This window comes from Terrapene carolina, unplaced genomic scaffold, assembly GCF_002925995.2.
Source record: "Terrapene carolina triunguis isolate 2854851 unplaced genomic scaffold, T_m_triunguis-2.0 Scaffold406, whole genome shotgun sequence".
NCBI lineage: Eukaryota > Metazoa > Chordata > Testudines > Emydidae > Terrapene > Terrapene triunguis.
The window spans coordinates 3,398,008-3,415,209 of record NW_020664757.1 but is presented as its reverse complement, the minus strand read 5'-3'; the positions used below and the strand labels follow the sequence as shown (position 1 = coordinate 3,415,209).

The 17,202-nt window shown below is 46.7% G+C and overlaps 1 protein-coding gene across 1 annotated transcript in view; it reads left to right on the top strand.

Moving 5' to 3' along the window:
* DNAH14 (dynein axonemal heavy chain 14) overlaps window positions 1-17,202 on the top strand; it is a 439,459-nt gene that overhangs the window by 6,166 nt on the left and 416,091 nt on the right. Inside the window, 2 exon segments of the mRNA XM_029912981.1 lie at window positions 14,047-14,211; window positions 14,849-14,885. Of these exon segments, the coding sequence (XP_029768841.1) occupies window positions 14,047-14,211; window positions 14,849-14,885 (202 nt within the window).

Sequence of the window (17,202 nt, the reverse complement as noted above, 5' to 3'; positions counted from 1 at the left end):
GGAATTCCCATATTCACCACTGTCGTATAATAATATGTTTTGTACAAAGTATGCCTTGTGAGTTATCACTGTAAAAGTCTTGATCTGTTGAACATTAATATCCTGTGCTACCATTGTATGGGCAGTTAAGAAATTTTGCTGTGTGTGTTACACTGAAATATGTGAAGTTGGAAACACCCACAACAAGCCTTTCAGGTACAACAATGGAGAAGCCAGACAGCGTTGATGGCTCATTATGGGGAATCCACACTACCAAGGACTATCATAGGATCTGTATTCAATGAAGACTTCTCAGACGGAAAACACAGACAATGGACACTGCTTGATTCATATCAAAGGCTCTTTACAGCAAGCTGGAAGAAACTATAAAAGAGGGGAAGTGACATCATCAAATTGCCTCTCTCCCTCCACAGCTCAACACCTGGAAACATGTCTGGAGAACAAAGATTGAACTGGGGAGGTGATCCCTGGCTGAAAAGAGGAAGCCCAGTTTGCTTGGAAGGAACTTTATGAAGGAATTTTACCATCAGGTTGAGACACTGCTTGATTCAAATCCTGTCTAGTTTATAGAACACAGATTGTGATTTTACTTTTATTTCTTAGGTAACCAACTTTGATCTGTATGCTTATTATTTATAATCACTTAAAATCTACATTTCTGTAGTTAATCTGTTTTATATTTTATGTAAAACAGTGAGTTTTGCTTGAGGTGCTTGTAGAATCTGCAAAAAAGCTGCTACAAAAGCCGCCCCCTCCCTCAGTGTGGAGAGGATTGGGTAATAAACTTACACTAGTCAGGCTTCTGCCCAGGGCAAGATGGTACAGCCCTGGGGTCCTGAGCTGGGGGAATTGGCTGGAGCCTCTATTGTTAGTTCATGAGTAGCTAGAAGCATTCATGTAACTCAGCTGGGTGTGTCCCTTCCTGTGGATGGCAGTGTAGGTGTAGAACCTGGAAAGGATTGTTGTTTGTCACAGCATCACAGTGTGAGAAGGGGCCCAGATTAGTATGCCAGAGGGCTCAGTGGTACCCCGGTTCCAGGTTGCACCCCAGGGAACCTGTCTCAGGGATATTGATAATCATAACTGTGGAGATAAGTCTGCAGGTTTTGCATCTGTTGTTCTGGCAGGGTCTGGTGCTGCTTTGAGTTGGTGTGTCCTGGTCTATGGGGAGTTTGCTTCTGATGATGAGCTTGGTGAGCTTTGGGGAGCAGAGGGGGTTCAGGAAAGAATTGTTTTACGGCGTAGTCTCCATCAAGTATGGGTTGTAATTGTTTGATGATACCCTGTATGGGTTCCGGTGTTGGGTGACAACCAGGGGTATGTGATGAACAGCAGTAGATATCTATAGCCAGGCACTCAGATACCACAAAATGTGCCTTAAGAAGTTAGTCTGGGATACACACCTTAACACATTTAAAACTGCCTTCGCAAAACAAGGACACTACACCAGAGAAGGTGATTTGTGTCATGGAACTGGCTATCCAGATATCCCAAGAGACCCTGCTTAAATAGGGGGGGGGGGGGGAACCCACTAATCACACAACAGATTAATGTTGGGAATAGGGTTTGATTGCAGGGCTCCTGTGTCTTTTTATCCCCATATTCCAACCATAAAACTCTTTACTCATTAAGGAAGAGAATTTTAACCGTGAACACAAGCAGCAAATGGGAGTTTTGGAGAGCGAATGTGAGAGGCTTTCCTTCTTCCAGATTCAGCATTATGTGTGATAAGACCACCAAAGATGTAGCAGTGGTTGTGACTTGCAGTGGGTGTGCCATGTTCTCTTTCCAGCCTGAAGGCAGAAGGGATTTCACGTGCATAAGTGTGAGTTGGTGGCTGTGTTGTAGGAAAAGATTCTTGTATTGGAAGGGCAGCTTGAGACACTGCTGAGAGTCAGAGAAGCTGAGGAGTTCCTAAACATCCAGGTTTGGGAAACACTGGTACCCCAGCCACCCCAGGTTCAAGGAAGAATGGAGCTGGCCTCCAAAAAATTGGAGAAACAGGAATTCAGAGAGGAGATCTGGTGTCTCATTTACATAAGAGGGCAAGTGGTCACAGCAGCATTCTACATGGCTGGACACAGATGAGGATGGGCAGACTGTGGCCACCATGGAGAAGACGTCTGGGAGGAATTCCATATAGCTGGAAGCTTCCAATCGGTACCAAGTTCTCAGCATGAAAACTATGGAGGATACCAAGATCTCAAGATCCAGCAGGTCCAAGGGAACTGAGGTGTATGGGATACACCTGCAGATGGCACTGTGACCCAACCTGTAAGAAAATCAAACTTACCTACAAACTGTTCTCCTACAGTCCAAGCAAAAAAGACCATCCTCGTTGGAGATTCATAACTCAGAAAAATCAGAAGAACATAATGCAATGGACAGGCAGAAAACAGGACCGTTTGCTGCCTTTCTGGAGCCAAGACACAAGATATTACTCTAAGACTGAATATTATTTCTGAAGTCAGGAAGCAAGGATCCTTTGATATTGGTTGATCGCGACACTAATGACTCTGCATTGAGGTATATCTTGCAGATAGTAGATCACTTCAGGGAACTCAAAAGCATGTTGAAGAATAAGAATGTCCAAGGGATCTTTTCTGAGTTCCTTCCTGTCCCATGAGCAAAGGGAGACAGGAGGCAGAAGATTCTGAAGATGAATCACTGGCTAGATAAGTGATGTGGAGAGTAAGATTTTGATTTTGTGGAGTATCGGTTCACCTTCTAAGAGGAGAGGGGTCTGTATCGTTTGGATGGCCTCCATCTCAGTAGAAGGGGAACCAATCTCCTTGGGGACAGGCTGGCTAGAGTAGTGAGGGGGCTTGTAGCAGTTCAGACTCACCCCTGCGGCGCCTTCTGCTGGTCTCTTCTGGGAATTAGCTCATCGACCCAAGAGCGCCCTCTGCAGGCCGGTGATCCACCTTGCCTCTGGCCCCGTGTCCCTCCCTGTACTCTGGTGCTCTGTTAGCTGGGGTGCTGCCCCCTGGCAGTAACCCCTTTCTCTCAGGGTCTCCCCTCCCCAGGAAACCCCCTCCCGCTATTCCCACCTCGCCTCAGTATAAGGCTACTGCCAGTCATCGTTTAGCCCCCCACGCCCTGGGGCAGACTGCAGTATTAGCCTACTCATCACTGGCAAGGTTGGGTTTGGACCTGCTGCCTTTGCCTACCCCTGGGCTGCCCTCTGCAACCCTCAGTACCTGTTGGCCTTATGCTAGGCCGCAGTCTGGGGCTTTCCAGGCTGGAGCTCCCCAGCTCCTCTGCCCTTTCCCCCAGCCCCTCTGCCCTTTCCCCCAGCCCTGCTCCATTCAGGTACCCTGGCTCTAGCTTCCTGCAGTCAGGCCCTTCTCTCTCTGAATGCAGAGAGAGACTGCTTCTGGGCCTCTGGCTCACAGCCTTTTATAGGGACCAGCGGGGCCTGATTGGGGCGTGGCCCAGCTGCGGCTGCTTCCCCAATCAGCCCAGGTCTTTCTTTCACAGCCTGCCAGCCCGCTCCCAGGGCTGGTTCCAACCCTATCCCAGGGCTGGAGCGGGTCACCACCCCGCTACAGGGCTAAACTAATAGCAAAAGGGGAGGGTAAAAAGAGGGAAGATATGAGCATTCAGCACAAAATAGAGAGATTGAGAACAAAATTAGTCAAGGAACCAAAAGACATGAAGAGAGGAAATGATTTAGTTGCCTATACACCAACGCTAACAGGCTGGGAAACACAAGGAATTGGAATTGTTCCTTCATGAGCACAAATTAGATCTAGTTGGTATTACTCAGACCTGGTGGAATGATTTGCATGATTAGAATGTTGAGATCAATTGCTACAACCTATTTAAGAAGGCTTGTATGGACAAAAGGAAAGGGGGAGTGACACTGTCAAAAATGAAGTTACCTGTTTCTTACTCACTGATAACTCAGAAGAAAATAATCTTGAATGCTTGTTGATCAATATCCTAACAGATAAATCACACTATGGAATACTAGTTATCTGCTATAGACCACCAAATCACATTATTGAACAGGTTGATTGACTCCTTTTTCATCTATCTACAATGTGTAGGGGAAAAAAGCTACTTGATCATTGTGGACTTCAATTTCAGTGACGTATGCAGGAAGTCTCATAATGCCCATACTAAAACATCCTTAGAATTTCTTCATATTGTAGATGATAATTTCCTAACAGAGAAAGTGTTGCAGCCAACATGGGGGAATTCTATATTAGACATGGCCTTTAAGAGATAGAGGAACTCATCACAGAAATAAAAATTAATGATAGCTTAAGTACAAGTGATCATGACTTGATCACATTTATAATGTGCAAACAGAATAAAGTCCAGACCAGTAATATATATACTTGGTGACTTAGCATGACATTTGGTCATTCAAACATATTAACTGTCTACCTCCTGATTAAAAGAGAAAACAAAATAAGTCTAATTTTTCAGGGCCAGCATGCTAGGCAGCTCAGACCTGGGGTAAAGATCTACCAGTTTAATGTTGAAGGCCTCTCACGGTCCAAGTGAGACTACCTGGAGAAAATGCTGAATATGACCAACATCGATGTCCTTGCCCTCCAGGAGACCCATCTCGTAAATGACGAAAAACCGTGTTGCTACAAAATCAATGGCTGTAAACTCATACCGAGCAATTACCACCCAAAGTACAGGCTGGTAATTTAAAAAAGCAGGATGTCAACAAGTATGTGGTCCAACCTCCTACAGTGCACAAAGAAACAGCTACAATCTCTGTGAGCATCGGCAAGCTTACTGTCATTATCATATGTAAACCAGCTGGTGCACCGTGGCCTCAACCAGCAATGCTGAATGCACAAGACCCTGCTGTATTTGTGGGTGACTTTAATAGTCACTGCACATAACTGGGGCTATGTAGCAAACTGGCGAAGAACTGACATACTAGTTTCGGAAAAGGATATGCTCCTCCTTTTTTATGCGAAACAGCACATCACTTTCCACTCTGCAAGATGGGGCAGAGGATACTGCCCTGCCATAACGTTTATCTCTAAAGAGGATCAAGACACTCTGGTACTTGAATCGTGGCGTGTCCTTGTTGGCTTCACAAATAGCCATCACAGGTAAGTACTGGCCCATATTGGCATTCAAAACCCAGTTCTCTACTCAAAACTGGCACTGCGCTGAAACTTCAAAAAAGCAGACTGTACCACTTTCACTAGGACTTTGGAGAATACAACTTCCTGGATTCCCCCAGTGCTGAAGACTTTTGATGATCATTTTACTGCTTTCATAATCTCTGCCACAAAGTAGAACATCCCTTGGGGACACAAGTCATTGTATACTCCTTTCTGGACTGCAGAGAGCCAAGAGCTCCTCCCTAAATATGATGAATCTAGAGACCCAGAAACTGGAAAATCCCTCTTGGCATCACGCAGCAAGACGGAAATGGTGGCCTGAATGCATAGAAGATCTAAACTTAGCAGGTTCCAGGTGCGTCTGCTCGAGTGTGCAAAGACACCTGGGAGATGCAGATCCCACACATACCACTAGGCTGCAGGTGAACACCATCGCTGCTAATATTTTGTGGACATCAAAACAGCCAGTGGACAAACAGTATCGCAGACAAGTCCAGCATCAACTCCAGCAGGTGATATCCCCATGTGGTCCACCATCCCACTGGTCTGGACTGTTCACAAGTAAAGAGATTAATGCATTGAAATTTATTAGTCCTGCAGCCCGAGCCAGAGTCAGATGACCTGGACCAGCCGTGGCCATGGAGCAAGTCTCTTATCGCAGTGTAGACATACCACAAGACTTATTGAAAATCAACATGAATGGTCCAACCAGCTCTTTGATGCAAGTTATCTGGACCTGCTGATTTAAAAATGTCTAACTTTAGTAGCTTCAGTTTAACATCCTCCAGAGATATTAGTGGAATGGAAAAAGTTTTATCACCACATGATGAAATTATATAATCTCGTTTTCCCCAAATATAGAACAGAAATATTTATTGAACGCTTCTGTCTTTTCTGCATTATTATTGATAATTCTGCCCTTTCCATGTAGTAATGGCTCTGTAACATTATTAGGATTCATTTTGTTCCTAATATATTTTAAAAACACATTCTTATTATCCTTAGCTAACTATAGATTTCTCCTTGTGTCCCTCCCCTTATCAATTTCCTACAAAATCTAACTTCTGATTTATATCCTTACTATCATTTTCCCGTTTCTTACATTTGTAATATTTATTATTTCTTTTACACTTACCCTCCAAACCAGGTCGGTTTTTAACCAATACAGCCTTCTTCCTTGATTGTGGTTTATGGGACATCTAGTAAGGTGTTCTTAAATGATTCTCAATGTAAGCAGGGTCTGAATGAGCTCTCCTCTGACATTTGGTGATGAGTTGGGGGAAAAGACTTCAGGAACTGACTTTGTTTGCATAGACACTCCGACTCTGCATAGGCATGCATGACTGAGCTGTTTTGCCCAAATGATCACTTTTGGCTGGTGTTGGGTGCAGGGGTGATGGAAAGGTTGTTGTCCTTGTTGTGTGAGTGGGGGCAACAGAACCGTGTTTGGCATGCCCTGATTGAGAGCAATCACCCTCAACTGAACTGCACTCACTAAGTAGGGGGCAAGGGTGCCAAAGCCCAGTGGAGAGGAGAGTGGGTGGGGACAGGTACTGGTACCTGGTGGTGTGGTATTTGTCTAAAGAATCCTGGACACCATTTTACCCTTCCCGTCTCCATTGTTTAATGACAGAGCTGGTTAGACTCAGTTGGGAGTCTTTTGTTTTGTTATGGAACACTAAAGCTGAAATCCGTGATAACCAAGTCCAAGTGTTAAGCCTTAGAATTTTCCATCTGGCAGCTTATGGACAACATACCTCAACAACACCTGAAATCACAAAAACCACCATGGACCACATGTGACCTCCTCCTTTCTCTGGATCTGTTCAAGGAATGTCAGAGAGTCTGGATCTCATATACCATTCCAAACAAGCACAAGATTACAGACCCAACAAGCCACTCTCCTGGTTTCAACCTATCATGCAGACTTTGAATCCCCCTGAATCATGCCTGAACATACCATGGAAGATGTGTCCACTGATGCACAAATGGAAAATCAGAATCCCCTTTGTTCGACTGTGGTGAGAACATCCAAACCATCGAACACATCATAACTGTGCCCCAAATATGGGTTCAAAGGTGAAATGGATAATATCCACAGTGTTACAGGCGAGGCCTTGAAATGGCTTACAGACCTACAACTGAATTTATAGAATGTTGCTCTGCAGATGCCATATGCAAGAGAGAGAGAGGTGATTTATTCGTCATCCGGCCCCTACGTGGGACCTCAATCTGGTCCTATCTAGACTCATGGGTGCCCCCTTCGAGCCGATGGCCACCTGCTCGCTTCTGTACCTTTTCTGGAAAACAGCTTTCCTCATCGCTATCACATCGGCGAGACGAGTGTCGGAACTTCGGGCCCTCACATCGGACCCACCGTATACGGTGTTCCATAAGGACAAGGTACAGCTGCGACCACACCCCGCCTTCCTCCCTAAGGTGGTGTCTGCCTTCCATGTCAACCAAGACATCTTCCTCCCGGTCTTCTTTCTGAAGCCGCACGCTTCTCGACGAGAGCAACAGCTACATTCCCTAGATGTTCGTAGGGCTCTCGCCTTTTACATCCAATGAACAAAACCTTTTAGGAAGACGTCCCAGCTGTTCATAGCGGTGGCAGACCGGATGAAGGGCCTCCCAGTCTCCTCACAGTGAATCTCGTCTTGGATTACATCATGCATCCGTGCGTGCTATGACTTGGCTGGTGTCCCAACTACCCGCCTCACTGCCCATTCTACTCGGGCTCAAGCTTCGTCCTCCGCCTTTCTGGCTCATGTGTCCATACAGGAGATCTGTAGGGCAGCAACTTGGTCATCCGTGCATACCTTCGCTTCCCACTATGTGATAGTGCAGCAGTCCAGGGATGATGCGGCATTTGGTTCAGCGGTCCTTCACTCCGGGACATCTCACTCTGACCCCACTGCCTAGGTAAGGCTTGGGAGTCACCTAATTGGAATCGATATGAGCAAGCACTCGAAGAAGACAAGATGGTTACTCACCTTTGTAACTGTTGTTCTTCGAGATGTGTTGCTCATATCCATTCCAAACCCGTCCTCCTTCCCCACTGTCGGAGTAGCCGGCAAGAAGGAACTGAGGGGGCTCTGGGTCAGCAGGGGCATATATCCAGCCCCATAAGGGCACCACTCCAGGGGGTGCCTCAGACCCATCCCGGGTAGCGTTGCCCATCATCCTCACCATTCAGGCTAATGCCAAGACAATATGGCAGACCCCTGCCTCTGTCCCACCTACTACCAGAGGGGTGGAGAGGAAATACTTTGCTCCCTCTAAGGAGTATGAATACCTCTATACTCACCCTCATCCCTGTTCACTGGTGATGTCCTCAGTGAACGCAAGGGAACGGCATGGTCAACAGGCCGCAGCGCCCAAATCTAAAGACGCCAAGCGCTTCGATTTGTTTGGACGCAGAATTTACTCAGCGGGGGGTCTACAGCTCAGAGCCGCAAACCAACAGGCGCTCTTGAGCCGCTATGATTATAACTTGTGGAACTCCATGGGTAAATTTAAGGAGTTTATTCCACGAGAGTCCGGGGATGAGTTCAGGGCTTTAGTGGAAGAGGGCAAAAAGGTGGCTAGGACCTCCTTACAGGCCTCTCTTGATGTAGCGGACTCTGCTGATAGGACCCTGGCGTCGGGCATAGCTATGCGACGAATCTCCTGGCTTCAGGTGTCTGGCTTACTGCCAGAACTGCAACAGACCCTGCAGGATCTACCATTTGATGGGCAGGGCCTGTTCTCGGACAAAACAGACTCTCGGTTACAGAGCCTGAAAGAATCCAGATCCATCATGCGCTCCCTGGGGATGCATCTCCCAGTTACCCAGCGCAGGCCCTTTAGACCACAGCCTCAAAGGTTCTACCCTCCCCCTCGTCCAAGGCAAGACTTTTACAGAAGACGTGGACGAGGTGGTAGAAGGAGATCCACCGGCCACCAACCCAGTCAGAACCAAGGCCCTCCTAAACCATTGTCAGGGCCCAGGCAAAATTTTTGAAGGTGCGCCCAAGGACGGCGTACTAGTCACCACCCAGGATCCTTTCCCTCCATTTCAAGATCATCTCTCCCATTTCCACCATGCGTGGTCCCTTATAACTTCAGACCCATGGGTTCTTCGCACGGTGGAAAGGGGATACTCTCTCCAATTTTCTTTTTGCCTACCCTCCCATCCTCCCTCCCCGTCCCTCTTCAGGGACCCCTCTCACGAGCAACTCCTTATACAGGAGGTCTTTACGCTCCTGTCCATGGGAGCGATCGAGGAGGTTCCATCGGAACTAAGGGACAGGGGGTTCTACTCCCGCTACTTCCTAATCCCCAAAGCAAAAGGGGGGCTTTGACCCATATTAGATCTGCGCGGACTCAACAAATTCATGGTAAAATTGAAGTTCTGCATTGTCTCATTGGAGACCATTATCCCTTCCCTGGATCCTGGTACGCCGCCCTCGACATGAAGGATGTGTATTTTCACATAGTGATCTACCCTCCACACAGGTGCTTCCTTCGCTTTGTGGTAAACCACGAACATTACCAATTTGCTGTCTTTCTCTTCGGACTGTCCACGGCTCCGAGAGTGTTCACCAAATGTATGGCTGTCATGGCAGCCTACCTTCATCAACAACGGATACAGGTGTTCCCGTATCTCGACGACTGGCTCATTCGGGGCCACACCAGGGAAGAAGTGCAATCCCACGTCCAACTCACCCTGCGCACCTTCCGCAAGCTGGGCATCTTACTCAACAGAGAGAAGTCAATTCTGGAACCAACCCAGAGAATAGAGTTTATCAGGACAGTCTTAGACTCCAGACTTGCCCGCGCTCTCCTGCCGATCACTCGTTTTCAGACTATGGCAAACATCATCCGCATTGCGATGTAGACCATCTGCGGGAGCGGTGCCGGGAGCGGCTTCTCAAGCGGGAGCGGCGCTCTGACCGGTGCCGGGAGCGGCGTCGGGAGTCTGAATGGTACTGAGGTCCGGGGCGGTGCCACGAGGCAGAACGGTACCGTAAGTATGACCAGTGCCGTGATAGAGAATGGTGCCGGGACTGCGAGCGGCGCCGGGACCTACTCCTAGATCGGGAGCGGTGCCGAGAGTCCACGCTCGGAGATGGTGGATGTAATAGGGCTGGCTTGCCCCTAGACTGCACCGCACGGGTGGGATGCGGTACTGTACCCTGATTCAGTGCCGGTTCTGTAAGGGCAACGAGGTCCCTCGCCATCGCAAACGTCTCCGGCGTCGATGGAAGATGGGGCTCAACCACGGTGCGGGTCGGGGAGCCAGTCCGTGCCGGATTCAACAGCTCTTCTGCCGGTGCCGGAGTCAACATTGCCGATATCGGCACCTGTATCCTCGGTCGCTGTGGTCCCGGACGTGCATCCGAGGTTGGTAAGGGAGGTGCCGGTGCCTGTTGTTGCGAAGTCTCTTCTGACCTAGGGACAGGGACCGGCTCCGAGGTGCTTGCGGTGGATGTGGTGCCGGCAAAGGCCGGTGCCGTGGGACTCTATCCGCGTCTCCTCGCGGTGCAGTACTGGAAGTCGCCACCGGAGCACTGCACACCGAGGCACTCGGTGCCAGAACTTGACGTGCCGAAGGAGGATCCGGGCTGAGGGCTGCCTCCATAAGGAGCTGTTTGAGTCTAAAGTCCTGCTCCTTTTTGGTTCAAGGCCTGAAAGCCTTACATATCTTGCACTTTTCGGTCTGGTGAGACTCCCCGAGACACTTTAAACAAGAGTCGTGGGGATCTCCCATTGGCATAGGCTTCGAACAGGCTGAGCACGGCTTAAAGCCCGGAGCCTTGGGCATGAGCCCAGGCGGCATGCCGGGAGGAAGGGGGGGAGGGACCCCTTCCAACCCGCTAACTTCACTTATAAATTGAAATCTATAACTAACAACTACTGTACTACACTAAATCTATAACTATATAACTACAACAGTACAGAAAAGAAAAGTTAATAAAAAGGGGGAAAGAACCCAGTATTAATTTGGGGAAATGGCACAAGCATGATTTGCAAGCATATGACCAAACACCCACCCCAGAGTATGTTGGGCAGTGTGCTTTGCCTCACTTTGTGGTGCAAAAGTCCAACAAACACATGTTCCTTTAACATGCGACTCCCCTCTCTCTCCACCGCACAGTTGTTGTCCTTGGTCTGCAAAGACCCAGAGTTCAGAAGTGGGTTTGTGTGAGTTCACCTCCCACTCCGATGGTGGGGAGAGAGGGGTCAAGTCTTGCCTCAGCTCGCTCTGCGTTGCTGCCTGCTGTTGCCACCTCTGTCATTCACTCTGCTTCTGGCTGCTGTGTTGTCTGCCACTCTGCTGCTGCGCTGTTGGCCAGTGCCTGCATCATTGTTCGCTGCACCGCTGGCTGTTGCATCATCAATCACTCCACAGCTTTGCCGCTGGCTGCTGCATCATCATTCACTCCACCTGTGCATCACTCTACTGCAACCTCTGCGATGTCTTGAGGTCCCACCACCTAACACAGCTCTCAGTGATTTCAGCAGTTAATAGGGGAGCCTCACTAATTGGGCAGTGTCATGGGGTCCACTAAGCACACGTGGCATCTTCCTCCTGGCCATCCTGGTGATTAGCTCTGCCAGATGCTGTGCCCTCCTCAGTGGTCTCTCTACTCATCTTCTCTCAGTCTGCAGCCTCTTTTGCTGTCTGGCCAAGTCACTATTTTCCTCCCATTCTGGGGAAATCGCAGTCCTTTCAGACCAGCTGTCTGACTGACATCTCAAACGCTCTGTGCTACTGGTAGGGGAACCCAGGACTTCCTTCTAAACTGGGTTCCAGCCCAGGGACCCTATAACATGCAGCCCAGGCCTCTATTGTCCTAGCCCTTGCTGCTGTTTCCCTGGGCTTCTTTCTACATCACTGGCTCCGCTCTCTTTGGGTTTGCCAGCCCACTCAACTCCTCTAAGGGAGTGACTGCGGACTCCTTCTCTGCAGCCCCCCCTTTGCTACTTGCAGCTTGTGGGCTTTAAACAGACCCCTCCTGTTCCTGCCCAGTTGAGCCTGCTACTAATTAGTGGCCTGCTTGTAGCCTACATTTCTCCCCAGCTTGCTGCTTAATTGGTTAATTAGGCCTGCCTGGCCTAATTTACCCTATCAGGGCCAGTGTGGGGAATAAACCCCATCACAGGCAAGCTGGTCAGTCTCTTTCATTGGAGACCCTGCCTCCGAGTGGAAAATTGCTGTGTGGTCTCTGATGCATTTAAGTTCTTGTGCTGTGGCTATATCTTGATGGAGAGCTGGAGGTTTGATGTTTGCTAATACAGAAAGCCATGTAGCAGTGTTGATTTTAAAAGTTCCCATGAGGATTCACATAGTTTGATTTAGCTGCCTATCCACAAGTTGGGTATGGCAGCTTCTTGTCCACACAAGTGCACAGTACTCTGCAACGAGTATGCCAGGGTCAAGGCAAATGTTTGTAGCACTGGGGCAGTTGATCCCTACTAAGTTTTGAATAATGTTGATGCAAGTCTTCACTTTTAGAAGCTACTTTCTTGAGGTGGTCATGAAAGGTCAGTGTGTGGTCAAGAGTGACACTTGGCTTTGGGTCATAATGCACAGTGTCACCAGAAAACTTGACCGAGTGTTTTGTGCAATTCTATTGTCAAGGTGGAAAGTAGGGACTACTGATTAACTTGGATTTTTTCTCAGCTGCCACTTTTGGAAGTAGTCTGCCATGATCTTAAGTTTAGATGTAGGGGTCACTTCAAGTTCTTTAGTTATGAGCATGAGTTGCGAGTGCCAGATCATCAGCATACACAGTCATTTCAGGCATAGCGCCTATATAGACATTGAAGAGTGTTGCAGTGAGTACAGAGCTTTTGTGGTAGCCCATTATTCAAAGTGTGTGGCTTTCTGGTTTGACTTCTGAGGTATAGGTATAGGAGTAGGTACAAGCAAACAATATGGCTTTTTACATTTAGCTATATTAAATGTACACATCTAGGAACAAACAGCCTAGGCCATACTTACAGGATGGGAGACTTTATCCTGGGAAGCAGTGACTCTGAAAAAGATTTGGGGGTCATGGTGGATAATCTGCTGAACATGAGCTACCAACTTGATGCTGTGACCAAAAGAGCTAATGCAAACCTGGGATGCATAAACAGAGGAATCTCAAGTATGAGTAGAGAGGTTTTTACCTTTGCATTTGGCCCTGGTGCTACCACTACTAGAATACTGTGTCCAGTTGTGGTTTCCACTATTCAAGAAGGATGTTATTAAATTGGAGAGGGTTCAGAGAAGAGCCACCAGAATGATTAGAGGATTAGAAAACATGCCTTATAGTGATAGACTCAAGGAGCTCAATCTGTTTAGCTTAACAAAGAGAAGGGTAAGAGGTGACTGGAGTACAGTCTATAAGTATCTATATGGGGAACAAATATTTGAAAATGGGCTGTTCAATATAGCAGAGAAAGATCTAACATGATCCAATGGCTGGAAGTTGAAGCTAGACAAACGCAGCCAGGAAATAAGGTGTACGTTTTTAACAGTATGAGTAATTACCCATTGGTACAATTTACCAAGGGTTGTGGTGGATTCTCCATCACTGACAATTTTAAAATCAAGATTGGATGTTTTTCTAAAAGGTGTGCTCTAAGGATCGTTTTGAGGAAATTCTGTGGCTTATGTTATACAGAAGGTTAGGCTAGATGATCACAGTGGTCCCTTCTGGCCTTGGAATCTGTGAACATTTAAAAACTCTCCTGTCATGGAACAGAAGAATAATTGGATTGATGCTACTTGAAGAGCTATATGATGTAATAATAAGTAATTTTCCAGCTAATTCTGATGCCATTATTCACCATTCTGTTTTTAGTCAGTCTGTTTGAATTTATTATCTACTTATGGTAAAGTACATAATCAATTTGTAATTATGAAAAATAAGTGGTGTAGTAACTTAATGTATGTATCCTTTGCTAACAGAGACCTTTATTACTGAAAGATAGTGGGGAATATGTATATTGTCTCAGAAGAAGCAGGAACAACCCTAAGGCTCCCTATAATCCATACGATCTTCAAGTTGTCTCTGCAAATTCAGCTAGACATAATAAAGAATATTGGACCATTACTGCTTCGTTTGTATCCAAGGTATCTATATAATAATTTCAGAATTTACATTCACAGCAGTAATTGTAACTCAGGAGTTTTGAAACTTTTTTGTAGAATGTATCCACCCCACCTCCCATTTATGATCTTACAACATATCAGCGGAAATTACAGTATTTGCATATTTAAATCATACATTATGGCACTCGAACCCCTCTAATGCGTGCGCCACACATACAGATTGATGAGTTTGCTACTGGCTGCAAGTTAACAGACCTGGGTCATTTTTCTCAGGCAGAAGAGGCTTCTGCTTTTAGACCCAGAGTTCTGGGTTTGATCCCTGCTGTCAACGAGCCATTGAGGGGCATCGCATTACAATTATATGAAAAAGTAGAATTGGGAAAGTATTTAAGGTGGATTTTTCAAAATTGATCAGCATTGGCCTATATTTGCTCCCTTTGAAGTCTGTGGTAAAACTCCCATTGATTTCAGTGGAAGCAGAATTAAGCCAACACTGAGCATTTTTGAAAATCTCACTCAGTGTATTTTTATCTGCCTTTTAGTGATTTACAGCTGGAAATAAAGAGAGGGAGCCATTGCTGTATGACCAGTCAGCTGTCCATGGACCACAGTTTGGCTAAGGCCTATTAGAAAAAGAGCACTGCAATAATCTGTACAGTCTATTTCTGTGGTGCTGAACTTGATGGGAAACCTGGGTTATTTCCCATTAGCTTGAAAGGTCTCCTTTAGCACAAGTACTAGTAACTTGTAGTTTGGAAAGAGAGACTGAATGACTTAATAGGTTATGAGTCGCTGTCCCTATGGATGCTCCACTTCAGGTGTGTGCATGTCCATGCGCTTTCAATCAGAGATTCTTGTCAGCAATATCTGTCGGTCTGTGCCTGTACCCTACACATTCTCATACTCTGGTACAAGAATATACAGGGAGGGAAGGATCTGCCACCGCCTCCCTCCTACCTTCACCTGACACTTCACCTGGTACTGACACCTATAGCTCCTCCACTGGAGATAGATGATACTGCCTCAGACATTTCCATCCAGGTTTCCACCATCTTCCCATTCAGCCTTCCTCCTTTAAGGTATATCCCAAGGATGAGACCCCAGGAACCAGTCGATGACTGACTTGTCAACCTTGGCAGGAACATCCTTGGGGCCCCACTCCTTTTCCTTATGCCCCCACAGAATTTTTCTTTTTGGACACCTTGTGCTCCTTATGGTGGCCAATTCTATAAGGTGCCCTCATGCAAGAGGACCTACCAAATCAACAGCCACTGGCACCTCAGGATTCTCTTCCCAGGAAGAGAGACTTTCATCTAACACATCTTCCTCACCAGACAAGAGGGTTATGCCCCCACCCCCATTCTCCATGGGTGACTTCAAGATCTTACAAAAGTTTAGGAAAAGAATCCTTTTGGCTTGCCCCATTGACGTCGCCACTAGTCAATATATATCCCCAAATAATCAAGATAATCTGAATTCTAGACATCTTTATGGACTCCCCACTGATGCTGAACTCGTATAACACCAGCATTTCAAGGCAGTTTTGCAACTCAGCACCTGATATCCAACAACTGTGAGTGCACAGAGGTAACTCTCAAAGAGCAACGATTATTGATGTCACCTCTTTCTTAGCAGAGGTCCTCACTGAGATGATGCTTAGGTCCCTCTTCTGAGTTGATACAGTTAATTTATAACCCTGTATGAGCCGCTGAAATTGTTCCTTCCACTGTTCATTACTTTGCATGTATCACTATTGAACTTGGTCTGCACTCATGTTGCCCTTTCATCTAATTTGGTTAAATCCTTTTGAAGTTCCTCACAGTCTTCTATGGATTTGACTAACCTAAATAACTTTATCATCTGCAATTCTTGCTGTGCCACTGCTTGCCTCCCTTTACAGATCATTAGTAAATGTATTAAACAACACCGGACCTCGTACACAGCCTATTGTTGAGGGACTTTGTCAAAGACTTTTGGAAGAGCTAAATAAATTATGTCAATACAGTTCTGCTCTATTAGGATGTTAAAATAATTTTATAGATTAGTGGCACAATTTTCCTTTGCAGAAACTGTGCTGGTTAGACCTTTTTCATATCAGGCTCTTCCAGATGTTTTATTCTATTTTTTATTATTGAGAGTGCATCATTCCCCCCCCCCCCCACTTTGAACATTGAGTCAAGTTTAAGCTGTTGGTCCTTCAGTATTCTGGCATAGAATACCTAAAAGATCTCCTTCAAGGACTCTGAGCTTCAGGAATCTCTATCCTTACATGAAACCTTCAAACTACAAGAAACTCTGTACTTTTACTGTTTGAATAAACTGTAATGACCAAAGTCCCTATACTGTGACTGTCTAATCTAGTGGCATTTCTAAAGCACCTATCACAGTAATGTCTAACTACTGTTTCCTGGTGCAGCTAGCAGAGATTGTTAATCATTATGAATTGTGTGGTGATGTTGGCTAGAAAATGAAATGAGACCATCATACTCACTTTTAACTGCAATTTAATCAGGATTTTGACCTGAATATCTCTTAATTAAAAAGTTTATTGTGCACTCATTCTCTCTGAAATGTAGCCTCACAATTACACAGGCACTATGAAGCAAGATATTTGACATTACGATTGATTTCTCCCCCCCCCTCCAAAAAAAATCCTCTTCCAGTAAATATGATGGCAAGCCTTTAAAGCCTTATCACCACGTACACCTCTACCCTGATATAACGCGGTCCTCGGGAGCCAAAAAATCTCACCGTGTTATAGGTGAGACCGCGTTATATCGGGGTAGGGAGAGGAACCGCTCCCCACCCCAGCTCACCTCCGCTCTGCCTCCACCTCCTCCCTGAGCGTGCCGCCGCCGCTCCACTTCTCCCTCCCTTCCAGGCTTGCCGCACCAATCAGTTGTTTGGCCCGGCAAGCCTGTGTGTGTGTGGGGGGGAGAAGCGGAGCTGCAGCGGCGCGCTCAGTGGATGAGGCGGAGATGAGCTGGGGCGGGGAGCGGTTCCTCTCCCTAC